At 59.6% G+C, this 25,926-nt stretch overlaps 2 protein-coding genes across 5 annotated transcripts in view; both read left to right on the forward strand.

The window, feature by feature from the left end:
* The first annotated feature begins 419 nt into the window (after positions 1-419).
* Positions 420-8,003, forward strand: ARTN (artemin). Its single transcript, XM_067300470.1, has 4 exons — positions 420-544; positions 5,586-5,656; positions 5,812-6,001; positions 6,562-8,003. The coding sequence occupies exons 2-4, from the start codon at positions 5,591-5,593 to the stop codon at positions 6,987-6,989; spliced, it is 684 nt and encodes a 227-aa protein (XP_067156571.1). The 5' UTR covers positions 420-544; positions 5,586-5,590; the 3' UTR covers positions 6,990-8,003.
* Positions 8,004-8,926: 923 nt separating this feature from the next.
* The window catches only part of IPO13 (importin 13), a 43,046-nt gene continuing 26,046 nt past the window's right edge, over positions 8,927-25,926 (forward strand). The window contains exons 1-2 of one of the 4 annotated variants that reach the window (XM_067301087.1): positions 8,927-9,037; positions 19,880-20,616. In XM_067301087.1, coding sequence (XP_067157188.1) covers positions 8,966-9,037; positions 19,880-20,616 — 809 coding nt within the window. In that variant the 5' untranslated portion in view covers positions 8,927-8,965. Of the gene's footprint in view, positions 9,038-16,698; positions 20,617-25,926 lie in introns of those variants that run through there. The other 3 variants (XM_067301089.1, XM_013943218.2, XM_013943219.2) reach the window with 3 other exon arrangements.

The following is a 25,926-nucleotide window of genomic DNA, read 5'->3' on the forward strand; positions in this document are numbered from 1 at the left end:
TCAGGCCACCGCGTGGCAGGGAAGCAGTTAACGCCGCGCGGGGCCCGGGGCAGACCCCACGGGCATCCCCAGCCCGGCGTGCAGCCGCAGCGCAGCCGGCGAGCGAGCCGCTGGCCCTGCTCCAGAGGGGGAGTTATATAAGCCCAAGGATATTGTGCTGACACGGTTAAGCCTTGCCTGGGCAGATGACACGGCACGCAGCATCCCGGGGCGCGCAGTCCGCCGGGCGGCCTCCGGCCCCCGGAGCAGGCAGGGCCCGGGGGGCCGGCGAGCCATGAGGGCCGGCCCCGGGGGGCTTGCCCGGCCTGGGCTCTGCCCCGGCGGCCGGCTCCGGCCGGGGGAGCACATGTGAAGCGGGGCCGAGCGGAGGCGGCTCTGGGATTTGGCACGTTTGCAAGGAGCACTCGAGAGCCCCGGGATGGACGTGGAGGGCCCTGGGCGGTGACGTAAGGACTTGCACGGGCTCAGCTCCGCTCGCCAGCCGGCCCCCATGTCCCCGGGGCCTGCGACGGCCCCGGCGGAGGCAGGCAGGGAGACGGCAGAGGTAAGGAGCCCTGCGACGGGCGGCCGGGCTGGGGCGGACCTGGCCGCGGGGCACCCGTGGGCCGTGGCCGCGGGGCGCGGGCGGGCTGGGAGGCAGGGCAGGGAGGCCGGACTCCTCCTCCAGCGAGGCCGGACGTGAACGCAAGGCACACCGGTGGCCCGAGGTGGCTAGGACTCCCCGGGACGCTGGCCAGCCCTGCCGTGGCCCAGGCGCTGAAGGGACGGTCCCAGCCCTGCACCCCATCCCCACGGGTCCCACCACCCCACCCAGCCTCCCCGTGGCGCCCAGCTGCCCCTCTCTGTGCAGGGGGTCTCTCTCGTTGTGAGAGACCATGCAGGGGGTCTCTGTAGGGCTGTGCCCTCCCCCCTTCAGGGAGGGCTGAATTCGGCCCCCGGGGCTCCTGGCAGGGGGTTGTCCGTGTGTCTGTTGTGGCCGGGGGTTTGGAGCGGGGATCCCGCTCTGTCGGAGCAGGACTGGCGGCCACAGCCGTCGGGGCGCCCGGCCATGTGTCCCGAGCCCCGCAGAGGGGCATCCGTCCGTCGGGGTGCGAGTCCGTCGGGGTGTCCCTCCGCCTGCCCTGGGCAGCGCAGGGGGCGTCTGTCTGCCCGGGGCCGGCCGCAGGCAGGTGGCGGTGCCGGGGCAGGTCCGCCGCCGGTGCGAGTCCCGGTGACGGTGGCGGCGCTGGAGCGGGTCGGTGCGCGGGTCCGGGTCCCGGTGCAGTTCCCGGGGTGAGCTCCGCTGCGGCGCAGGTCCGGGGGTGCCGGTACTGACGCCGGTCGGGGTGCGGTCCCGGTGTCGGTGTCGGTGCCGTCCTCGTCCCGGGTGGGTCCGGGTGCCGGGGTGGGTCGGGGTCGGGTCTCGGTGCCGGAGCCGAGGCGGGCCGGGGTGGGGTCCCGGTGCCGGTGCCGGTGCCCGCCCCGCCGGTCAGGTGACGGCGGCTGGAATTTGACACCGGCGGCGGCGGGAGCGGGATGGAGCCGCCGCTGCCCCGCACTGCGCGCCCGCCGGCGCCGGCACCGGCACGGGGACCCGGCACCGCACCCCGAGGCGCACCGGCACCGGCACCGGCACGGGGACGCGGCACCGCACCACGACCCGCACCCGTCCCGGCGCCGGGAGCGGGAGCGGGCGCGGGAGCCGGTGCCGGCGGGGCAGCGGCGGCCCCCGCCCGCGCCCCGCCCCGGCGCGGCGGCGGCGGGCGGCGGGGGCCGGCGGGGAGCGGAGGCGACGCGGGGCCGCGGCGGCCCCGGGGACGGTCCCCGCCGCGGGCACGGTGAGTGCGGGCCGCGCCGGGGCGGCGGGCGGCAGCGCCCGCCCCAGCCTGCCGCCGGCGCCGGGGCCTCCGCGGCGGCTCGTCGCCGCCCGGCGGGGCTGCGGCGGGGGCTGCGGCGAGCCGGGGCAGCAGACGGGTTTCCCCGCCGGCAGCCCCGGGGGGCGGCGCGGGCGGGCCGGGGAGCGAGGCCCGGGGCGGGTGTCCGGGGCGGGCAGAGGGGCAGGGGTCTCACCGCCTCTTGCCTTGGCTCCCTCCTCACCCTGGCGCTGCGCCGCTGCCCTTCGCGGGCTCCTCACCGCGTCCCTTGCCCGGGCCCCCGGGCTGGGCTGTGCGCGGGGCTGGCCCCCGTTCGCAGGCGGTGGCTGCCCGCAGGCACCGGGCTCCCCGCTGCTCCGAGGCCACCGGGACAGGCACGGTGCGAGCGCCCAGGAGCGGGGAGCCGGGGCTGGCACAGCCCGGGCCCCTCCGGATCAGCCGGGCTTCCCTTTCTCTTGGCTGGAGCCGAGTTTGGTCTTGGCGTACGCGTCCCACGTGGCTGACTGCAGCCTGCCCCCCGGCTTTGCGCGGTCGGTGCCAGCTCCGCATCACGCGCAGGGTTGATTTGTAGCCTCCCTCAGTCCTCCTGCAGTGAGCAAAGCGGTGGGATGCCAGGCCCCCGCCGGCTGCCTGGCTCTGCCGCTCTGCAAGTGTCTGCAGGTGTCTTAGGGGAGGTCTCCAAGCAGCCCTCCTTGCTCGCTCAGGGCCGGGGTGCGCTGCCAGGCAGGACCCTTGGCGGCACCTCCTCGCCGGCCGCAGCGGCTCCCTTGGTGCTAGCAGCCTCGCGGCCCCAGCGTTTTCACCTCTCCAAAAGCGGCTGCTCTGGGCACCGAGACGCTCACCCAGAGGCTGGGGCTCCTGCCCTGCTGGCCCCGCTGGCCCCGTGTGCTCTGCCCCACCAGTGCTTCGAGAGCGGCTCGTGCCTTCGCTCTGGTGGCATGGTGACCCTGGGGTGGGGGGTCCCCCGGCCCTGCCACCCTGCACTGCTCCGGCAGCTTTTGAAGCGGCTCACGCACAGGTCGCTGTAGGGCTGCCGGGGTCCCTCCTGCCCCACAGCAGGGTTTCTCCCCGCCGCACTGTGGTTCAGCCTCTTGGCCGGAGGTGTGCCTGTGGCAGGGGGTCAGGCTGGCCTGAGCAAGACCAGGCCCTGGGACGGACCAGGCCTGATCCGGATGCAGGAAAGGGTTGTTGTGTGAGTTAATGGCATGTGCAGGCTCTGTCAGCCGTGGCGGGGGGCAGAGGCTGCCCCCGCTGGGCTAGATCCCCATCCGGGAGCTGAGGGGCTGCCATGGGGGACGGAGGTGCCAGCCAGCCGTGGGCAACCCCAGGAGCTCTGCTCAGCGCTGCATGGGCTCCGGCTGGACCTGGTGCGGCTGCCGGGCCAGGGCTGAGCAGAGCCGGCTGCTGCCCGCTGAGGTGCCGAGGTGCCGAGCAGGGCGCAGGCTTTGCCAGCGTGGGGCTGAGGTCCTGCTGCGCTCAGGAGCTCAGCCCTGGGGAGGTCATATGCATCTCTGGAGACATTTATGGGTCACATCTCTGTAGCACCAAATTTGGGTCCTGCTGCGACTCTCCAGAAAGGGGAAGCGGTAAAGCAGGCAGAGGTGGCTGGGGGTGAAGGGCTGCTCCTCCTTGCCCCAGCTCCAGGCGCCGGGGCGAGGGCAGAGAGGGGCTGCTGGAGTCGTGTTGCCCGCTTGAGGCTGGGACCAATTTTCCTTCTGCCTCCCTGGGATTTGCAAGGCCCTGGAGCAGCGTGAGCGGAGCCCGGGGCCGTGCTGCCGCCGGATGGGAAAAGCCTGAACTGCATCTCAGCTCTGCACGTCCAGCTGGACAGTCCCGCTGCGGGCCAGGTGCCAGGGCCTCCACGGGCAGAGCGGCCGGGGGCCCCGCATGGCTCTGCTCGGGGGTGGCTGCAGCGGGTGGCCAGGGCAGGCGGCTGTTGTCGAGGCGGCAGCGGGCGCCTGCAGGAGCGAAGCTGTCGCCCCTGGGGCTCAGCTGCCCCTGCCCGCCCCGCAGCCACGGTGCCCATCACCAGTGACCTGGGCGGCCCAGGCTGCACGGTGCCCCCTGCACCTGCCTCCCTGCTGCACCAGAGGACGTGCCCTGCTCGGCACCATGCCAGCGGGGTTGTCCCTGGGGATGTGGCCCGGTGCTTCCTGGGCCAGGCACTCCTTCGTCCCAGCTGGCTTCGGGGATGCCGTGGCAGCATGTTTGGCCCTTCCCGGCAGGGGAGGTCCCCGCCGCCGGGGGGGCCGGGGATGCTCCCAGCGCCGGGGGGTGCTGGGAGATGGCTGGAGGGGCTGCCAGGCCGGCCGCGCCGTGCTGCATGGCCCGTGGGCTCCGCTCCCGGCGCCGGTGTGTCATTGCCTGGCCGCTGGCCCACCTGGAGGAAGGGCCCCCCATCCCGCCGGGCCGCCTGGGGGCCATGGCGGGGCCGCAGCCGTGCGAGCAAGGCTGGGTGGGCCGGCGGGCTGGGGAGGCCCCGGCTCCTCCCAGTGGGGCCTGGGGACCCTCGCTTGGCTCCTCTGGGGGTGCAGGCCTGGGAAAACCATGACCCGGTGGCAGCGGCTGGCGCGGGGCCATGGGCTGCCATGGGAGTGACGTGCCACGTGGGCCGTGCTTGGCCAGGATGTGGCCAGCTGGGGTTTGCCAGTGCCAGCCCTGCCGGCACCGTGGCCGCATCCTGCCTGGTGCATGGCACCCATCGCGGTCCCTTGCTGCAGCACTGCCGCTGCAGGGCAGCACCGAATGCCCATCTCTGCCGGGATGCTGGAGGGACTGGGGGGACTGGTTTCGTCTTCCCGTCCAGCAGTGCCCCAGCCATTTCCCCTCGCTCTTCGCCCTTGAGCACGCTGCTCCGCGTGTCCCATCCCAGCTCGTTCCACCGCATGCAGGATGCGCTGGGGTAAAGCCGAGGTGGAGACGAGGGGAACTCCTTGCTGCAGGATGCCACCGAGCTCTGCACCGGACGGGGCCAGTCGCATCCCGCGAGATGGACGCAGTAGACAGGCCGCGGGGGTTCAAACCCCCGGGAGCCTGTCTCCCCACCCCACGTGGTGCTTGTGGTTTTGAGGCACAGGGGCCTCCCTGCACCCTCGGCGAGCTGGGGAAGGGGGTGCAATGTGTGGGGGCACATAGGGAGCTGCCCCCTGCTCCCCCCGGGGGACATTGCTCCCCCGGGATGGTGCACAGCCGGGAGCGAATTCCCCTGCACGTGGCGGGGGGGGGACAGAGGTGCCAGGACAAATGACTCCAGAGAGCCCAGCGTGGCACCCAGCGCCTCGCCGTGTCCTCGCGGGGACTGCCGGCGGGGGGTGCCTGTCCACGGGCTGCTCCGGGGCGCTGGCAGCGAGCGCGGGGCCAGGGGGCAGCTGCACCCGGGGATCCTGCGCTAATGGATTTGGAGTTTCCAAGGTCAGGCTCCCACCGCCAGCAAGAAAAACATTCCCAGGGAAAGGCCATGGGAAAGGGGCCCCCCCCCCGCCGTGCTCCCAGCCCCAGCCCGCTGCCTTGCGGCACAGCCTGGCATCGCGGGCCGCTCGCGCGAGGAGGTGGCTGCGTCCCCCGTGAGGAGAGGTGCTGGGCGAAGGCCGGGCTGCCCCGGCTGCCGGCCGCTCCGGGGAGGGGTGCGCGGGGCGGCGTGGGTGCCGGGGCCACGCGGGGCAGGGCCGGGGGTGCCCACGCCGTCCAGGCGCGGTGCGGTGCGGGCGCTGACCCGTGCCGTTGTGATTGCAGCCAGCATGGAGCAGCGAGCGGGGGCACCGGAGCCCAGACCTGCAGCACCCGCCGCCCACCCGCGGCCCAAGGTGAGGCCAGGCCCGGCTGGCCGGGACCCCGCCGAGGCACGGGGCCCCCGCGTCCCTGTCCCCAGCCGGTGGGGCGGCCGGGAGCCTCGTCCCCAAGGTGGGGGCCTGGGGCAGCCCGGCCGGAGCTCAGCCCCTTGCGCCGTGCTGTGTTGCAGGAGGGGACGCGCTGGGGGGTCCTGGCCATCCTCTCGCTGCTGGCCGGGCTGGCCACGGGCGCCCTGCAGACCCGGCACCGCAACGAGACCCTGGAGGCGGCCCCCACGCCGGGGGGCACAGTCACTGCCAGCCCCGGAGCGGAGGACGGCGTGGAGATACCCCTCGCCACTGCCTGGAGCCGGCTGCACGGTGGGTGCCGGGGCAGGGACGCCACTGGGGGCACGGCGTGGGGCCCAGCATCACCCGTGGGACGCCTGCCACAGTGTCCCCGAGTGCCGGGCTCTGGTGGGATGGGAGCCGTCCTGCGAGCCCCACGCGGTGCCTGGAGGGCCAAGCCGCCCCAGCGCCTCGGGGCCTCGCCGGAGGGGGGGAGGCCGAAATGGCAGGGCCTCGCTGGGGCTGGGGGCCCCATGCTGCGCGCCGGGGACGGCTGCAGGGCCCCGGGGACGAGGAGGGGCTTGGCCGGGTGCTCACGTGCGCTGCCGCCCCATGGTCCCCCCAGCTCGTGCCGGGGCCGGCGGTCAGGATGGGTTCGCGGGTGATGGATCACCGCGGGGGACAGGCGATGCTATCGGCGGGCTGGGCGGGAGCCAGGGCCGGCCCGGGCCGGGAGCCAGGGCCGCCGGGAGCCAGCTGGCGCCGGCCCAGCCCCGCGTATCCTCCTTCCTCCGGCGCGTCCTCCTGCCCGGGGCTCCCTGCGGGCGCCGGGAGAGCCGGGGCGCAGGCTGGACGGTGCCCTCTGCACGCAGGGGACAACGTGACGACGGGCGACGCGGAGCTGGGCGACGACCTGCTGCTGCGGGCCGAGCGCTCACCACCGGGCGCCGGCAAGGCCAAGAAGGCAGCGCGGAAACCGTCGCGGGGCGCCCGCGGGCGCAACTGCCACATCCGCAACCTGATGGTGAAGGTGCGCGACCTGGGCCTGGGCTTCAACTCGGACGAGATCGTGCTCTTCAAGTACTGCAGCGGGTCGTGCCACCGGGCGCGCAGCAACTATGACCTGACGCTGGGCAGCCTGCTGCGGCAGCAGCTCATCACCCCGGGGCCGCAGGAGCGCGTGCTCAGCCACCCCTGCTGCCGGCCCACCCGCTACGAGGCCGTGTCCTTCATGGACGTGCAGAACACGTGGCAGACTGTGGAGAAGCTCTCGGCGGCCGAGTGCAGCTGCATCGGCTGAGGGGGGCCGCCGGCTCAGCCCTGGCTCGCGGCACGGAGCGGTGCCGGCCCGCGGGCTCGGAGCAAGGTGGAAGGGCTCAGCCGGAGGCAGGCACCCCCGGGTTTAACGTGGCAGCGAGGGACCAAGAAGCGCCATGACGGGGGGGGGGCTCGGCGGCCAAGCCCCTTCCCACTCAGCCTCAGTGCCAAGAGCCGTGCCTGGGCGCCCCGCGGAGCTCACCCCAGGGCATGGGGTCCTGAGCCGCGTGCACCCGTGTGCGACAGGCACCCCCGGCCCAGGATCCCCCATGCCCACCCCAGTGCTGGAGGGGGTCGGAGCATCCCTGCTGCTCGCAGGGGTCCGAGCCATCAGCGCCTCGGCTTGCGGACAGGAGAGGCCGGGCCCTGCGAGGACTGGTGCTCCCGTGCCCCAGCTGCCAGGGGGAACTGGGGCCAAGTGTCGCCCAAGCCTTGCTGGGGCAAAACCTCCTCCCTTTGGACCCCCTCCCCTGGGGCTGCCCTGTGGGGAGGGGGCACCCCCAACCGCGGCGTGGCACAGACAGGGGTGCGACGGGGCCAGGCTGCACCAGCGTGGGGTGGCGGACTCGCACCTGGGCTGGTGGCGGGTGCCCGGTGCCCTGCAGGGTGGCAGGGCATGGGGATGCACCGGGCGTCCCTGCTCCGAGCTGGGTGCCCGCTGCTCAGCTCCGAGGGGGGTGGCAGGGTCCCCTTGCTGCCCCCACGGTGCTGTGGCACTAAACTATTTATTACTCTAAATTATTTATTTATTGTTCTTGAGCGGCAGCTCCTATTTATGACTTTGGGCCCACGGGGGCCGGGTGTAATTTAACCCCAGTGCTGATGTGAAGCCCTGGGGCTGCGGCCAGCAGCGTCCCGTCCTCAGCCATCGGCGCCTCATGCCCCCAGACCCCCTTTTCTATTATTTGTAAAATTGGGGATAAACTCTATTTTTGTACAGTCGCCTTTTCCTGTAGCAATAAAGCGATGGGCTGCGTGTCCAGCCTTGCCTCTGTGCCCGTCCTGGCGGGAGAAGGGCAGGGAGGCCCGTGCGCTCTGCCTGGCTGCTGCGCACGGAGCCTGCCCGGCCCCGCGGCACGGGCTGTGGCCCGCCGGCACCCCGACCTCCCGGCGCGCCCGCAGCCCGGGCCTGCCCCGCCCGGCTCCTGCTGCCCGGGGCGACGGCTCCCGTGCGGGGTTCGCGGCCGTGCCGCCGGCCGCGGGGGCGCCAGGCAGCGCCGAGCGAGGCTCCAGGACCCACCGCAGCCGGCGCCCAGCGGGGCCCAGAAGGGTCTGGTGCCGAGTGGGGCGCTTGTTACCCAGCGGTGCCCCTGCGCGGTGCCCGGTACCGTGTGGTGCCCAGCAGCACGCAGCCTTGGCGCGCGGTGCGGAGCAGCACCCGGTAATGAGCAATGCCCGGTGCTGAGCGGTCCCCGGCGCTGGGTAGCGCCTGGCTCCAAGCAATGCCTAGAGCAGAGCGGTCCGGGTACCGAGCAGTGCCCGGTGCTCGGCGCCCGGTGCCCGATGCCGCTCCGAGCGGCGCGCGGCGCGGGCGGGGCCGGCAGGGGGCGCGCGGGGCGGCGGAACTACCGTTCCCGGCGTGCAGCGCGGCGCGGCGCGAGGCCCCGGACTGCCCGGTGGCGCCTGCCGGGCCGGGCCGGGCCGGGCCGGGCCGGGCCGCGGGGGGCGGGGGGCGAGGCGGGCCGGGGCCGCGCGGTACCGGCGGGCGGCGCGGTGCCGCTCCGGGCGCCTCCGCCGGCCGCAGTGCCGCTGCGCGCGGCGGGCGGGCGCGCAGGCAGGCAGGCAGCGGGCGGCCCCGGGAGGGGCGGGGCCGGGCGGGGCCGGCCGAGCCGAGCCGAGCCGAGCCGTGCCGGTGCCGCCGCCCTCGTCGGGGCGGGGAGGCGGGTCCCGCCGCGATGCGGCTGCCCGCGCGCTGCCGCTGTCGCGCGCCCGCCGCCTCCTAGCGCCGCCGCCGCAGCCATGGAGCGGAGGGCGGAGGCGCCGCCGCCGCCGCCGCAGGGCCTCGACTTCACCGTGGAGAACGTGGAGAAGGTGAGCGCGGGCCGCCCCCACGGCCGCCCCAGCGGCCCGGCGCGGGCGTCGGGCCCCGCGCCCGGAGGTGGCGGAGCCCCGCAGCGGCCCGGGCCGCCGCCGGCAGCGCTCGCCGCCGGGGCCGGGCAGCGGCGGGAGCCGGAGCGGCGCTGGGGAGCCCCGGGCGGCCGCCTGGGCAGCGGCGACGCGGTTTGGTGCGCGGTTCCCGGGCAGGGGCGGCCGGCGGCTCGGGCGGCCGGTTAACGGGAGAGGCGCTGAGCCGCGCGCCGGTAGCGAAGCTCCGCTCCGGTGCGTAGCGCAGCGGCCGCGGCTGAAGGCCCCGGGCGGGGGGGTCTCCGGGCGCGCCGTGCCCCGACGGGCCGGGTCCGGCGCGGCCGCCGGTGGGCTCTGCCCGCATCTCCCGCGCCCCGGGCGAGCGCGGCTCTGGGAAGCGGAGCTCACCGGCCCCACGTCCTGGGACGCGCCGGTGGACGGAAAATGATGCGGCAGAAACGGGAGCAGCAGGGAGGAGCTGCGGGTCTAACAGGCATCCCGGGGTCACTGCGGGGAAGAAGCCAGGTAGGGAGCGCGGAGGGGTCTAGCCGTGGTCGCTGCGCAGGCACCTGGCTTGTCTCTGTGTGAAGCCCACGGTGTCAGTGTCCCCATTAGGTAGGGAAGGGATGACAACTGCTTTCTTGCAATTACTGTTGTGAAAAGCTTTCAGAGGGCAGCTGGCCAGGCGATGTCTTTCCAAACCTGTGTTCAGTCAGCCCCGTGGCTCCTGCTAGTGCGCAAGGTCCTCCGAAGCAGCTGCAGAGCAGAAGGAGCAGTGTCATGGTTGCTGAAATCCGGGAACCAGGGAGCAGTCGTGAAAACTGGGGCCTGCCGGTGTGACGCTCCTGGTGCTTGGAAGAACTCTGAGCAGCCTCTGTGTGACCTGAAATTCATCCCAGAGACCGAGCAGGGCACCAAAGTGAGCGCCCAAGGAGGCGGAGAAGTAAACAACTTCCCCTGGGTGATCTTGGAGATGATGGAGACAGGACAGCTGAGGGTGCATCTGTGAAGGGCAAACAGCAAGAGAGCACTTTTTCTTTCAGCACATCATGTTATCGGACATCCATTCAGAGACTGACAACATGTAGATCCAGTAGTTAGGTCCCTAGACAGCTAGTGGGAATCCCAGTGTCCTTGTTTTTCCTAGATAAGAATAGATCGAGTTTCTTGCCAAAGCAATGCCCACGGGCTTGCCAGTGGGCATATCACTGGTTTCACATGCATCCCTATACCTGGGAGCTTGTCCTGCCTGTTAGGAGATGTCCATGATCAGAAACGTGAGATTTGTAACTGGACTCTGATTTCCTTTGTGGTCCAAGGTGAGACATCCCACCTCTCTCTCTGTCTTAGGTGTCTGCCAATAAAATAGAGACAGAAAGTGGCAGTGAGGATTAACTAATATCTGCAAAAAGCTACATAAGTGCTAAGTTCTGCAGCTTAATCTGCATGTATTCAGGGACCCTGGGTAATTTTGCCTCTGATTTTCTTTCTCTTCGGGAAACACAAACTGCTCCTTTGTTTGCGTCAACAATGAAGCAAATGTTGACTTTAGAAAGGTTGGTGGTACCCAGGGTGGGGGTTAGCCTGGCATTCCCTGGGTGAGGTGGGGCTGTGCAGAAATAGAGCTCCATTCTGCTCTGGATTTAGTCTCCATGATGTCTGGGAGGAGGCAAATATGCCCTCTAGGATGCTTCACCTCCCCTCCCCCAGCCTGTCTGAGCTCTTCCAGTTGGAGGCTTTGCAATCTCAGTTGACGTACTTGCAAGATGCAGCTGCAGGCTGTGGTGGGGGCTCTGAACTGCTGGCTGACTGGCTGGGGGGACAGTGCTGATGGAGAGGGGCTGGGGACAGCGGCACTGCCCTGAAATGTAAAGGGCACAGTGGCAACAAATCGAATCACTACCCAGGTCGGGCTTCGGTAAGGAAGAAATGTGAGATGGAATCAGGGAGAGCTCTGAGGTTCAAAGTGTCTCAGAGTCCTCCTATATCTGCTTTTCCAAAGAAGGGTTGTAGGCTATTTCTGATGCAAATCAAACAAAAAATTGGATCCTGCTGGGGGCTGGACTCGTGGGAGGGCTTGTGGGTAGAGCCACTTTGTCAGAGTTGATACTGACAAATAGATGATTCTTCTACTGGCCTGGGTTTTTCTGCCTGTCAAATTTTGTGCCTGGCTCTATTAATAATGTTGAATACTGAATAAAGCCAGAGTTCATCTTCACTCTGAATTAGTTAGTGTAAACGCTGGGATTGGAAATGGAGTGTGGAGCTGGTCATCTCCAAGTCAGAGGGTCAACCACAATGGAAGTCATCCTGTGCTGGAACGTGTGGCGGTTGTAACCAGGGAGACCTCTGTTCAGATAGTGCCTGTCACTTGGACCCTTCAGAGGGCTTTGAAGGAGAGGATTCAGATCACTGGGAGGTTCTTCTGTACCCTTATTGCTTTTTTTTTTTTTTTAATGCCAATGGACTAGGCAGAGGCTGTGGAGTATCTTGCTTTGCAGGGCTCCATGTGCTTTTGTAGCTGGAAAGGATCACTGCCATGTTTATCCAGCATGATGTGTGCCAGAAAGAGCCTGCTGGTTATAGCTGTAGGAGTCTAACAGTTGTAGGCTAGTGGGGGGCAGGAAGGTATGGATGCCATAGGCTGGGCCAACTCTGCCCTTTCCTGGCCAGCCAGGGCTGCTGACTTCATTTGAAAGCCTGCAGACAGCAGCCAGGCAGACTGTCCTCCGTTTCCGAGGAGGTGCCAGGTGCTGCACTTCAGGTGCATGGCAGAGCTCTTAGGAACCATTTGAAAATTGCTCCCTGTATTTTTGCTCTGTTTTTCTATATGGAGCTCTCCCTTGATATATGGAAGGAGCTGGGCCCCTCTGTGACTGAGCCATTCCAGTAAGGTTACTGTGTCAGGATCCTCCAGTCCCAGCTTAGGGCTCTTGGGCTCTTGCACTTTGCTGGGTTTTTTTTTTAATTATTATTGTTCCAAGTCTGACCAAGGCAAGTCTGCTGCATTGGTTTAAATACAGCTGGAATAAACGGGTGCAACCACGCTGTGTCAAGCTGCTGGGCACCCAGGAGCTCTGGGCTGGCACTCCTTCCTCAGGCACCTGCTGCTGAGCAAGGCTGTGCCTTTGCAGTTGGAAGAATCCGAGGCAAAAAAAGGCTGAATAAAGCAAGGGCTTCAGGCTTTGAGAACGGTCTGCCTCCCCGTGCACAAATGGTGCAGTCTGCTTGTTGGACTGTGCTCGCTCTTCCCTGGCCAGGGGTTATCCCCTACCTGACTGTCAGTCTGGTGATGGAGCTCTGTTACCTTGAGGAGGTGAAACTCCTGCTGCAGTGTGAACTCTGCTCAGTTCAAGATAGATTGCAGACACTCAGTCTCTGCTGCCTATATCTGTCTCAAAGGAGCAGTGGGAAGCTGCATTGCAGGACTTCTACCTTGCATTTTGGTTTCCCTTGGGTCAAAGTCGGTAGCACCCGACACTGCAGCTAGGTAGTAGGGACAGGAGGAAAGGAGTGTAGACTCTGTTTACCTGCTTTCAGTGCAGTTGAATCTACACCAAATCTGTCCCAACGCTATCCCCCTTTTTGAAATAAGAAAGAAGCCAGGCACTTTCTTGGGTGAATTTCCCAAGTGCACTGTTGGGGTTTTGTTATTTTTTTCTTTTTCTGATTCCTTCCAGGCCTTTCCTTCCTTGGCCTCTCATCCTCTGGGGTGTTTGTAATACTTACTGATGTCTTCTCCCTAACACATTAGTGGTCTGGCATCTCTGGGCCTTCCAGATTGCTGTGTGCCTCTCTGGAGATGCCTGATGAATGCATAAAGCCTCTCCAGCAGGATGGGTAGGCGGGGTGTCATGGAGCCGACATCCGGAGCCTCTTCTGTAACTAGAGGGGGTTGGCTTTGATCACTGCTCATCTGAGATGCTGAGGCTAGGTGATGTGGCAGCTGCAGGGGCTGCCTTCCACCCAGGAGAAAGGAGAAGAGACACAGAAATGCATCTGATTTCCTCAGAAAAACATTGTTGCCTGTCTTCTGAAACCCGATAGGGACAATTACAGATACCCCAGGATGGGAGCATGGCATTCCCCTCTGGTGTACTGGCTTATCCAGTTGTTCCTTAGAAGCAGCCCATTTATGTGTGATGTGGCAGCAGTGCCTGTGATGATGAGATAGGGACCTTGGGAGGGGGATATGCTTCCAACACTGAGGGAAGTGATGAGTCATTTTATTTACCATTTAACCAGATCTTACTTCACAGCAGGTAGATTCCACCCAGAACCAACCTTTGCTGAACTCCTTGCTCTTTCCTGTGTCATGATTGGGATGTGTCAGCATGTCATGATTGCCAAGATTCACCTTCACTCTTTGAGGGCTGTAGCTAGATCCTCTTGTCAGCTCTGACTAGTTACGTAGTGGGAATCTGTGGGATGGGACCCTAGGAGCCAACAGGAATTCCTGTCTTAAAGTGCTTGTGAATTTGTTCCCCAAAGTGACAAGAAGAAACAGACATGGTGGGTAGGGATGTTAGGGTCATTCTTGCAACTCTCTACCAGTTCTTCACTCTGGCTCTGCACTCCCAGGCTTCCTTTCCAGTTCTGCTCACACTTTGCTTGTGCAGGCCCCAAGCCCCATTGCCACCACTTCTCAGTAGGGTTAGCAGTTGCCCTGTAGGTGCTTTCTCCCTTCTTCCCCCAAAGCAGGCCAAGCCCAGTGCTGCACCAAAAGAGTCTGTCTCTTAAAACCAGTGTCTCTGCTAGGGACCACACTGCTTTCTGCAAAGATATTTTCACAATGAAACAACTGGATTTTGTGGATGCCCTAACGTGAGTTGTACACAGCAGGAGTGGTGCTGAGGCCACAGAGTTGTGTCTGGGCTGTATCACCTTCCATCTGGCAATGGAGGTAGTGCTGACTGTAAGCAAGGATTCAGTGTGGACAAGCTAGGGTTGAAGTTGGGACTTAAGTGGCTACACATCTGATTAGGAAAGGAAAGAGCCTGTTCTTTGTGAGTGCTGAAGGGTGCGGGTGCCTGGGAGCAGGAGCAGCAACACACAAGGCTTTATTTTGCATTCATTTGTTATCCTTAGTGCTTCAGCAGCTTGTTGCCTTTCTGGGGCTGCTTTCAGCTCAGTCTTACTGCCATTTTAGAGAGAGTATTGTTGGTTTGCCAGGGGGTAGGACTTAAGTTCCCTTTGCTCAGTAGAGCCATGGTAATGGCTGCACTGTTACAGGCCTAGAGCACTGGCTGTATGAGTGTGCATTCAGCTAGAAAGGACATGGAGAGTGCAGTAGGAGAGAAATCCCAGTGATTCTTGCTTGGAAGAAGGCTGGTGGCTGCTGCTGCCCCTGAGGAAAGGGATTGTTGTCACAGCAGCCTTTGGCATGCCATGGATGCGGGTGCTGGGCAAGGAGCCTGCACCCAGTGTTGACAAAAGAAGAGTGTGTTTTGCAGCTTGGTATCTTCCCTGACTGCTGGCCAGCATCGCAACTGTACCTGTGTCTCTGTTTGCTCAAGCAGATCAGCCCCTGGAGATGTAACTTCTCTCTGTGGAGCCCCTGAGTAACAGCAGGCAACACACTTTCAGTATGTGGGATTGTAGCCGCACATTTGAGGGTCCTCTTGTCGCCCCTGAAACAGCGCTGATACAACACCTCTCAGCTGGTCACCAGTCTCTGGTGAGCTGGCAGACCCTATTTTAATTTATTTACTTAGTGCAGTCAGGGAGAGAAACTGATGTTTTTGTGCTCTCTGCAGAAGCTCCAAGGGTAAGGGCTCCAGAGATGCTGGGCTTGTAGCAGCTGCTGCAGTTCCTTTTATCTAATGATATCCGAGTACTGTCTAAGAGCAGTTTTCCTTGCTTGGCAGTAACTTCCTTGGACTGTTCCCCCTCCCACCTTCCAAAACCACCAGAGTAGGAACTCTGACCTATGTCTATTGGGCAAGTTCCCCTGCCACAAGATAGCTTTAGTTCTGTCTGATACCACACAAGTAACTAGAGCCTAATTGAAGCTTTGACTGCACCTTTTTAGAGAGGGAAAGACCCATAGTAATAAGCTTGAGTTATTTTCATCCAAGGACAGAAGATGTTGGAGAAAGCTCATCCCCTGGCCAAAGGGCATAGCTGACAGCAGAGCTGTTTACCGGGTCTCATTTTACAGGTCTAATTGTGGAGGAGGCAGGTCTGGTGTCAGCCACACTTTTAAATCAGAATGCACAAAGCCCTCCTATTAGCTGTCACTGCCCAATTTCATGCCTTCTGCTTCTTCCTCCTAGCACTAGGCTAATGAGTGCCCCTCATAATATGCAGCACTTCATTATTGGCCTGAAAGTGCCTGCCAGCATGTTGATGTCCGCAGTGAAAGTCAAACAGCAGCTGGTGCCAATACCTGCCTCTGAAAGGAGGATTTTGCCTTTCCTGCCAGGGACATGCATGGGTGTATTCAGATAGCCTTCTGCAGAACATGGTGCCGTGCAGCGCTGTGTCCTGCACTCTTGGCAGAGGATGGTACTAGGTTGATGTACGTGGTAGGTTAGGGAGAGAACCTGGTCTTCTCTGAAGGGTTTCATCTGCTGCTTTGAGGGGGATTAAGATGTGCCTTGATGGCCCTCTAGAAAGCTTTTCTGTGGGCATGTTGTGCAGAGCAACAGAGCAGGTACAGATGCAGCGCTCTGTCAGCAGGCCCCAGCACATGTGCTGCCTTGTGTCTCTGACTGACCCATGTTGTGTGTTCATGCAAGAACAGCTGTACTCCGTGAGGCCGGAGCCACCTAACCCAGGATCCTGTCCCTGAAAGGATGCCTAGGGAAGAGAGGAAGTGAGCAGGCCAGCAGTGATATTTTTGCAGGATACTCTTCTGACTTCCGGTAGTTTGCTGTATGGGGACTTCCTGAGCTGGGGATACAGTACCTGTGTTTTATAGCCAGTGATGGATTTTTCTTATTGCTTCTTGAAACAATCTGTTAAAATGTCAAGATCTCTTTCCTGAGAGGTAACAGGTTGTTCGGAAGCCTTTATTGTTACTTCCCCTGTGAATCACTGAAGTTTATCTGTACTGAGTTTCAGTGAGATGCTTCTTACTCTTCGTAGTCAGCTTTAGTTTTGATGATCCGAGTAATTTAGTTTGGTCAGTAGACTTTGTCATTTTGCTGTTTGCCCCCTCTTCCAGATCACTATAGACATGCTGAACAGCGGATGCTTTAGTACAAAACCCTGCAGGCTTCCACTGGAAAACTTCCCTGAACTCTCTTCTGTACAGAGGTGAGGTTCTCCAGGTGGTGTTGCTGGGTGATGAATGCCTCTCAGGAGATTTTACTGTTAAAACTGGATGCAAAGGGCAGTGCAGAGAGACTGTAAAAGGTGCCTGGTGAGGCACTCAGATGGTATTAGTGGGCAAGCTGTCTGTGTAGTTGTAATGCTGACCTTGTGCACGTGGCCTGGGGAGGGGGTCTCGCTACCTCATTATTCTCTATTTTTCTATCACAGTAGTAGTGACTTACCTCCAGCCTGAGCATTGTGAGGAGCACCTACCACAGTGCTCCCGCTCTGCTGTCATCATTACAATGCAGCAGCCAGTTTTTTGCTTAGATTGTGCCAAAGTCTCTGCTGCGTAGCCTGTGTGCAGCATTTTAGTGGTACGAGCCTCAGCTTTGCATGTGGCTCTGTCTGGTCACTCACTCCTCTCCCTTTAGTCAGTGGAGCCCGTGCAAGCACTGGGGCCCGCTTGCTTGGAGGCAGCGGCAGGATCAGGCCTTAACCCGCTGTAGGCACTGCTAGCAACTCTAGTCAGCCAGGAGGATGAGCTCGCAGCTGCAATTACTTCCCAGTGGGCAGTGCCTGTATGCCAGCACTCTCACTGCTGCCCTGCTATGCTCAGCGTCACCTGTAACACTGTGTAAGACTTGCCGCGTGCTTGTCGCTCCAGAGGCATGATTTGGTGTACACAGAGTATGTGCAGTGCTTTCTGTACACAACCCCCTGCCATGTGATTATGAAAACAGTCTCCTCGAAAACTAATGGAGGTGAGGCATGGTGGGGAGCTTGTAAATTGGAAATAAAGTGCTAAAGGCCAAATCTGTCATCCGCACTTACATTCTTTTCAAACCTCATACTGAATTGGAGGTTAGGGCTCATGAGGTATATATACAGGTTGTACCTCATAATATATGGTGCATAAGGGTTTTTTTTCCCCACAATTTTTGAAGTATTAGCAGGAAAAATATTCAAAATAGAAGAAATAAATTAATTAGGGAATGCATGGGAGTGTAAATAGAAAAGCTGGGAGGAGGTTGGGAGAGATCCCAGGCTGGAGAGCAGGGTGGGAGGATTGCTCCTCTCCCTGCATTATGTCTGTTGTGTCGGTCCCAGAGAGCAAGGAAGGGAGTGGGCTGTCACAGTCTCTATAATCTGAAGTGAGATTTTGTTTGGAAAGAATAGGAAGCAAGCTCTGACAAGAGCAAATAAAAGAGACTTCAGACAGTAAGAGAAAAAGATAGTTCAGAGCTCCTGCTTGAGCCCTGCTGCAGGATGACTCAGTCTTCAGCAAAAGAGCAGGACACTCACTCACTTATGGAGTAAGGGGAATCCAGGTTCTTAGCCTCAAAGGCAGTTGAGCTTTTAGCCCACCTTCAGCTATCATTCAATAATGAAGTAAGTTGATTCTTTCATGAGGGGGAGAGGGGTAGTGCTTACCTCTCCCCCAACAATTTAGGGATGCTCCAGGCAGAAGTCCTCAATAACTGAGAACAGAGCTAAGGTTTTCAGATAGCTATTGATAATGCATGGGCTTACCTTGGTGACTTCTGTCTTGGGACAGATTTCTCTCTCCCTGTGTCTTCCTCATCCAGGGTTAGCCTTTTTTGTCTCAGCATATCTTCTCTTGGCATAACGACACAGACTGTGCTGGCTGGCTGTGTCTCCTAATACATCTTTCATAACCTCTTTCTTTTTCAGAAATGTGGCCTATATCCTCATTTCCCCCCTGCCCTGACACTGTTTAAGTCTTAAAAAGAGACATTTCAAATGATGTCCCAGGCAAGGCTTTCTCTGTAATGTCTGCCATTTTGTCATGCTCTTTCGTCTTGAGCTAGGAAGCTGTATGAGGTACAGGCGCTTGCTTAGGAAGCTTGTTCCTGTGCCCTAGGCTGCCAACTTTGCATACTTAAAAATAGGGTTTAAATCCTCTGCTAGGTACAAGAATCACACAAGAATTTCACAGAGTTTTCAAGGGGAGAGGAGGAGGATATTTGAGACCTGGAGTCAGGACAGGGCCACAAAAAGATCCTCTGCACCAGCTAGAACCTTCTTCTGGTTTGACAGTGAGGTGCAATGGATGCAGGATAGCCTGACAAGTGCCATTGCCTTTTTGTGGAATATGAAGTCAGTGATTTGAAATGAAATGTGCCGTGCAAAGCAGAAAAACTCACTGCTTGATGATGGAGTTCAGGCAAAGTGTAGTTACTTTCCTGCTTCATGTGTTAGGGCATCATCGGTTACCAAATTGCATCCACATGAGATTCTTCCCCAGTGGTATATGGTGATAATCTATGTTGCTTCTGTAAGACTTATTCTTCAGTCTCGGTTTTGCCTGCTTTTGGAGACAGCATACCAGGCTAGATAGGACTGGATAGGACTGTTCCGTGCTGTGGTGGCATTTGCGGGGAGGGGGAGATATTTTTTTCTGTACTTTGCAGACCCATGTAAAGGAATGCAGTTCTGTCATGAGCTGTGTACTGTACTCTTTCATCCCTCGTCCGTTCATGCTGCAGTCTGCTCTGCTCACTCTTGCTAGCAATGAGTTTTCTCTCATTGCATCCAGTCCACAGGCTACAGGTATGCTTACTGCTGCTGGAGGAGGGTGCCTCTTGCCCAATGCATGGGGTGTCTTGCACCCAGTCAGGATAAGTATTTTATTAGTGTTGACTGTAAGAGCTGTATGACATTTCTCTGCAAATAAAACCTAGCAGCCTATGTAATGCCTTTCATGTGGATCTCCGAGCTCTGCAAAGCAGTAACTAGATCTCTCAAAGCCTGTTTGAGCAGGTAAGTGATGTTCTAATTTTTCATATGGGGAAAGTGAACGAAGAATCCCAGACTGTACTTGGAGTTAGTGGCAGAGGCAGGATTAAATGTGCACTCTCCCAGCTCCCTGGCACAGTTGTAATTGGGCGGGTTTGGGAATACTTCAAAGGGACTCTGTGGAGAGATTAATCCCTGAGCTTAGTGACTGTGGTCTGTAAAACCTGATGGACAGAAATATCTGCAATGGCTCTTATGTTCCTTAAACTCTCAGATACAAGCTTTCTGCTCTGCATGTGGAGAATCCATCTGCAGTTTTCTGAAAGTCAGGACAGGTGAAAGACAGGAGTTAGAGTATGCTACTGTCCCTTGTGCGTCTGGGACCTTACAGTGCTCAGTGCTGTGGAGAGGGGTGTTGTGCAAACCCCCTTGCAACAGTGAATCAGAAAAGAGGCTGGCAGGTTTGGTCTGAGTGAAGGAGAGAATGGGAGATGAGTAAGGAAAAGAATATTCCAGAGTGCTGGTTTTGAAGAGGAGGAGGGGAAAAATAGTTTGCAGGTTCTTTCCTGCTGCCAGATCTCTCGCTGCATTGAGAGTCTAATGAGGGAGGCCATCTAAATTGGGCTGTTCTAGTGCAAGGCAGGGAAATGGGTTGGTTTCACGGGGCACCTGCTGATGGGCAGTCTGCGAGCTGAGCTCTGGGCTCTGCCCCTGGTGCTGGTTAATGTTGCCCTGTTGGGACAGGACACAGCTGTGCTCTTTGGTTCTAAGATGCTCCTCTGTCTCTTTCAGGCGCTCCACCAGCTATACTACGACCCAAACATCGAGAACAAGAACTTGGCTCAGAAATGGCTGATGCAGGCCCAGGTCTCACCCCAGGCATGGCACTTCAGCTGGCTGCTTCTCAATATGGACAAGGTGCCCGAGATCCAGTACTTTGGTGCCAGCGCTCTCCACATTAAAATCTCCCGCTACTGGAATGACATCCCAGCAGATCAGTATGAAAGCCTCAAGTCTCAGCTCTTCACCCAGATCACCCGCTTTGCCAGCGGCTCCAAGATTGTGCTCACCAGGCTGTGTGTGGCGCTGGCCTCGTTGGCACTTAGCATGATGCCAGAGGCTTGGCCCTGCGCTGTAGCAGACATGGTGCGCATGTTTCAGGCAGAGGACTCCAATGTGGACGGGCGGGCACGGTGCCTGGCACTCCTGGAACTGCTGACTGTGCTGCCGGAGGAGTTCCAGACCAGCCGCCTGCCGCAGTACCGCAAAGGCCAGGTGCGCAGCGTCCTGGCACAGGAGTGTGGCTCTGTCTTCCCTTTGCTGGAACAGCTGCTGCAGCAGCAGGGCTCCCCGGGCTTCATCAAGCAGAAGGTGTTGAAGTGCTTCTCTAGCTGGGTGCAGCTAGAGATCCCGCTGATGGACTGCGAGAACCTGATCCAAGCAGCTTTCACCTCTCTGCAGGACCCTGAGCTCTTTGACACAGCAGTGGAGGCTGTTGTCAATGCCATTTCCCAGCCAGATGCCCAGAGGTAAGGGCAACCTCTCCCACACCTTTCTTGCTGCAGAGAGGTGCTCCTGGACACCTACTGAGGAATGGGGGTGGAAAGGAAAAACTTCAGGCTTTTTTCCAGCTACTGTTAGGCCCTGGCAATGATGATGGTAGGGTTTGGAAGCAGGAGATGTGAAAAGCAGCTGGAGTCTCCCAGGCCTGGGAAGCTTTGCACTGTGTTTGGCTTGCAGGCAACTTTGCTTTGTGTGGGTTACTGCTCCTGCCCATCGTGCTAGAGGGCTTTCCCAGAGACTGCCTGGCTTGGGCTGGGCTGGAGTGGAGATGTTGCTAACCGTTTGGCTAATCCTCCCTGTGGACTGGAGCATGTGGTCTTGAGCACTGTGTTCAGTGGCTCTGTGCTGGTCCCTGTCTCTGCAGCAACTTCCTGCCTCTTGACCCACCCCTTGTGTTGGGTGACGCTTTTGAGTGGCAATGCCTGGGAGCTCTCAGCTCTGCCTCGCGGCAGTAAGGAGGCAGCCGCAGCCCATCTCTACCCTCCTCCTCTCAAGCAGACAGGGCTATACCCTTCTGGCTTGTGTGTCAGACGCTGCAGCACCTGACTGGGGAGCAGCTGCCTTGACTCATGCCAGGGAGAGCTCGGAGACCCCCTGCTGCCCTCAGGCCTCTGGTCCAACCAAGGAGCTTATCGCATGCAAAGATAACTAAACCAGACCTGTCTGTCTTCTCCCTCCCCCTGACTCTAACAGCTCAGTCCAGCTGAGCGCTCATCCTTTTTTGTTCTTGGCTGTGACTGTCCCTGGAAAAGCTGAGCTGCAAGCCAGGACGGGGGAAGGCCCTGCCTGGGCCACGCTGCAGGGCCCCAAACCCTTTTGCTTGACAGTGTTGGCTGAGTTGCTGTCAGCTCTTGGGACCGATGCCCGCAAAAGTACATTTGCTTCGTGGTTCCCTTGGTCACATCTCCTCCTAGTTGCTTAGCAACCTTCCCTCTTTCCTGGTTAAGAGGAGGGTTTAATTGAAGGCTGGGCTGAGCTAGTGCTGCTGTGCATCAGGCAGGCTCTGACCCCTCTGCAGAGGTGCTGATGCTGCTGGTGCTGAGATTTTAAGCACTGGTCCTTCTCCTGGTTTCAGGGCAGAGGCAGCCAGTACAGTCCCTGGCTCAAAAGTAGTGTGGGGCTGCCCTCTTGAAAGATGAAGGGGTTGCATCTGGAGACTACAAGTCCCAGTGTGCAAAGGAACCCATCAGGATTTTGACGCAGCATTGTGCGTTGGGGCATGTTGTCTCATTTGCTGGCATTCAGAAGAAAACCACAAGCAGCTTTTCTTCATAACAGACAGAGGCTGTGAGCCAGCCCAAACCCTTATAACAGGATTGGTATAGAAAACTAGGCCATTTGAGAAGGTGGCATGCAGTTCTGAAATTTTTGACTCTTGGCCTTCCATCCCTTTCATTTCCCTTTTGTCTTGGAAGTCCCCAGGATGTGATTTACCCCTGTGTGAAGGAGCCTAGCCTTGCAGTGCTGTTCTTGAGTTGTATTAAAAGCTTGAGCTTTCTGTTGGGCTTTCAAAGTGGATTTTAGTGAGAAAAGTCGGACTAAGTCTGACTCCCCAGCTGAGACAAGGCAGTTTCCTCTCTGCTCTTGTGCTAACGCTGCTATGGAGTGTCTGGTCCCATTCAGTACTGCCACACTGTTCCTTACAGCATCAGCCCCACCAGGGCTTGCTTTCAGTCCTTCACTCTGGCAGGATTATTGACCCATGGCAGAGTACCGTTGTGTTTGCCTGCAGTGGGCAGTGCCCAGGAGGAAGCGAGCAGGCGGCCTGAAAGGCTGGTCAGTGTGTGTCAGCCCGAAACAGCCCCGATCCTGGAGGTGCCCAGACAGCGGGGTCATTGTCAGCAGAGCTGCCCTGCCAGGCGGCGTGTGGTGCGGCCGCCCCGGCTGCTGTGTTGTTGGGACTGTCAGCTGCTTGAGAGAGGGGCTGTCTTGAGCAGGAATTTGCTTAGTGCTGAGATCTTGGATGTCTTCAAAAGTGGGGTGCTGAGGGAGTCAGTTCTGTGGTGATACCCCAAAATAGGGGGCACAAGTGCCCTGCTGCAACACCTTGCTTTCCTGTCCAGCTCCCACTCACAAGTACATAGATGGGCAGTTAGTTTTCTGTGCTTCCAAAGGAGTCATGACATGCCTGTGTGATGGACGAAGGTGATAGTAGGGGATGCATCCCAAGCAGAGAGGGACATTAAATAGGGGACCAGCTAGAAATGGGACTATACTGCACTCCCTTCTCTCTGCTGTGCCTGTCTATCACGCGTGGGATGTGCGAGCTCTGGGCTTCCTCCCACAGCTCTGATTGCTCCTTTTGATACTGGGTTTGGAAGCCACTGTTCACACCCTTTCTCTGTTGCCTGGAGATACCTTTCCTTGGACAGCAGGACTGTGGATGCCCCACGTGCTGCCTTCTCTCTGGGGGCTGGAGTCCTTTCCCTGTGTTTGTCTCAGCTGCTGCTGCCCTGGTTCTCCCCCAGCCTGGCGCTTTACCCTGCTCCTGCCATGGTATCTGAGTACTCCTCAGGCTGCGGCAGCTGGATTTGTACCTGCCTGCCCAGCAACTGTAACGGCAGTATCCCCCGCCGTCCCGAGGGTCAGCTTTAGGGGAGCACCGACAGCCCAGCGAGAGGATTGCTGCTCTTTATGTGGCTGACATTTTTTCCTTGGAGTAATGTAGCAGCCCGTTTCTCTCCCTCTGTGTGATTTGCAGGGCTTTGCTTGCTCCTTTCTTGGCTTGGTCCCTACTGACCTTGCCTCTGGTGTTGTGAGCAAAAGGGAGACAGCGCGCCAGCAGAAGATGAGGTTTGGACACACATGGGCAGTGCCACAGTATCCTGGCTCCAACCAATGTTTTGTTAGCTCTTGAAATGTCCTGGCCTCCTCTAGTGCTTGGGCTGGCAGCCATCAGGCTTGCAGGGGGACCTGTTAGCATTCAGGGCCGCTGTTTCCCCCAGATCTTTGTGGGCTCTCTTCCCCTTTGTTTCTTGTATCCTCCTTCCCTCGTCCCTCCTCCTGCTGCCTCCTTCCCCTAGTGGTGGCAGTCCCGCCCCTCCGGCTTTGTTGCTCAGCACAGCAGATCCAGCTCTCCCCAAAGCCCCCAGGGAGGCTCCTGACCTTTCTGTCTCTTCTTGACAGTCTCAGAGGTTCCTGCTGCTTTTCAGCTGCTCTCTTCCTCCATGGTCTCATGCCTTTGTTCTTGCAGGGGCCTGGCTCTGTGCTGCTTGAGTGTGCTCCCTGCTGCCCTTAGCTGCAGGCTCAGAGCATCCTCAGTGTTTCTCTGCTGACCTGGTCCTCTTCAGATCATGGAGAGCTTTATAGAGTGTTGCTCAGTGACAGGATTAGTCTCTGGGCTCCCCTGATTCCCTCAGGTTCCTGTGGTTTTCACAGGCACTGTGCCTTTCCTTTTCACTCCTCCCAGCTGGCTTCATTAAATTTCTGCAGAGAAAATCCTGCAGGTGTATTTTTAATTTCAGCAAAAGGCCCAGTGGTGAGCCATATCAAAAGACTCTGTAAGAGGACTATTCCTACATTTGACCTGGTGGGATCAGGGCAGAGAGGTTACACCTCTGTGGGTGCAATGTCTACCCATCCTATGATCATGTCAGCAGGGTTGAGGAGGCAGCCACAGTAGGCATGAGCCTTGGATATCTAGCCTCATCTCCAAAAAGCAGGGCTAAGCCTGGCCTGACACTGAGCATCCTTTGCTTCTGCCCCTGAGGGACAGTTTGTGAGACATCTTCCCCGGAGAGCGTTGGCTTGAAAGGGGACACCTTGTTGCAATGTTTTCCTCATGCTACAGCGCCTCACCTGCCAGCAGTCACCCAATGCAGGGGTGAGCAGCTTGGAGCCACCCACACCCAAATGGAGTAGGGCAGAGGGACCTCTTGGGCAAAGGCATCAGGTGCAGAGCAGGGCTGCTGCTCTGAAGCACATCCTTGGTGCTGCCAGGCCAAGGGGGCTGTTCAGTCAGATCCTTGTTTGGACAGCATGCCGGCTTGCTGTCAGGGGCTTGGAGGTAGGAGGCAGAGGCTCTCCTGCAGCAGCCTTGTTTGAGACCCAGAAGAGACAAGGCTTTTATAGTTTCTCTGGCCATGAGCACTGCTTCTCATCATGAGAACCTGGCATTGCAGCCTGCCGGGAGAGACAGGATGGTCTGCGAGCCAAGCATGGGACTGCAGGCTGGAGCTCTGTGTTCTCATCCTGGCCTTGGCACTGACTTACTGTTGGGTAAGTCACTTGTGCTGGGGGCTTCCATTTCTTTCTCTGGAAAAGGAGGAAGCGGAGTTTGCTTTTCTACCTCCGAGGTGTTACTAGAAATGATGTAGCAGAGATTCGTAGGTGTAAAGCATTTGATTTGTTTATCTGCTAGGCAGTTGGAGCCCATCCGCTTTCCCAGAGGATGGCAGTGTCTCTCAGGCAGGCTCGACTTTGTGTTATTTGGGGCTGCCTGGACACTGCTTTTCTGTTAGGATGTGGCATTCTTGAGAAGAAACCTCGGATGCTTGGACAGAAACTGGTGGACTCCATCATCTCTGCACAGGCCTTCAGTCTTGGGAGCAATAGGAAGTTCCTGAGTCACAGAAGGACAGGAACTAAGATACTGTTGCATCTCTTTTGCAGAGGAGGCTTGGGCTGGGTTTTGTCTTATTTAAAGATTGTCCCCTGACTAAGCTGGTCAGAGAGCTGACTGAGTGTGCTGGAGTGGGAGAGCTGAGGTTTTTTGCCCACGCTCCTCCAACCTGGCGGATGGTGTTAGATAGTAGAGTGGGATCTCCATGGACTGGGTACACGATTCGAATTGTGGGGAGTGGGTGTCGGACACTGAGGAGCCTCTCTGAAAGAAACAGGGTGTTGCTCCTATGGTGGAGCTGACGGGATCACATGGCATCTGACCCTTCCTTTTCTAGTCTTGGCAACTAGTGCTGAATCCCAGAGGAGGAATTTTACTAGAAGAGTTTTCCCAGAGCTTCGTTAGAAACAGATTTTTAATACGCTTTTTTCATCAGGACATGGCACTCTGGTTCAGATTTCAGATCAGGACAGATCAGATTGCCCATGTGAGCTGCCTGTGTCTCCTCTCTCCTAGTGGTTACAGGGGGTTGTCCCACACACAGTTGTGTGGTCTCTCTCCAATACAAGAAGTTGGAGTGGGTTGCAGGAAGAGCAGGAGGTGCTGTTTCCATGGTGGGGGACTGAGCTGTGCTGCAGGGACTTGGGGATGCTGAGGTTCACAGGGGTTTGAAAAGTAACTGGACAAACTCTCAGAAGAAAAGTCTGTTAAGCTG

This window comes from Apteryx mantelli, chromosome 8 (genome assembly GCF_036417845.1).
Source record: "Apteryx mantelli isolate bAptMan1 chromosome 8, bAptMan1.hap1, whole genome shotgun sequence".
In the NCBI taxonomy this organism is placed as follows: Eukaryota; Metazoa; Chordata; class Aves; order Apterygiformes; family Apterygidae; genus Apteryx; species Apteryx mantelli.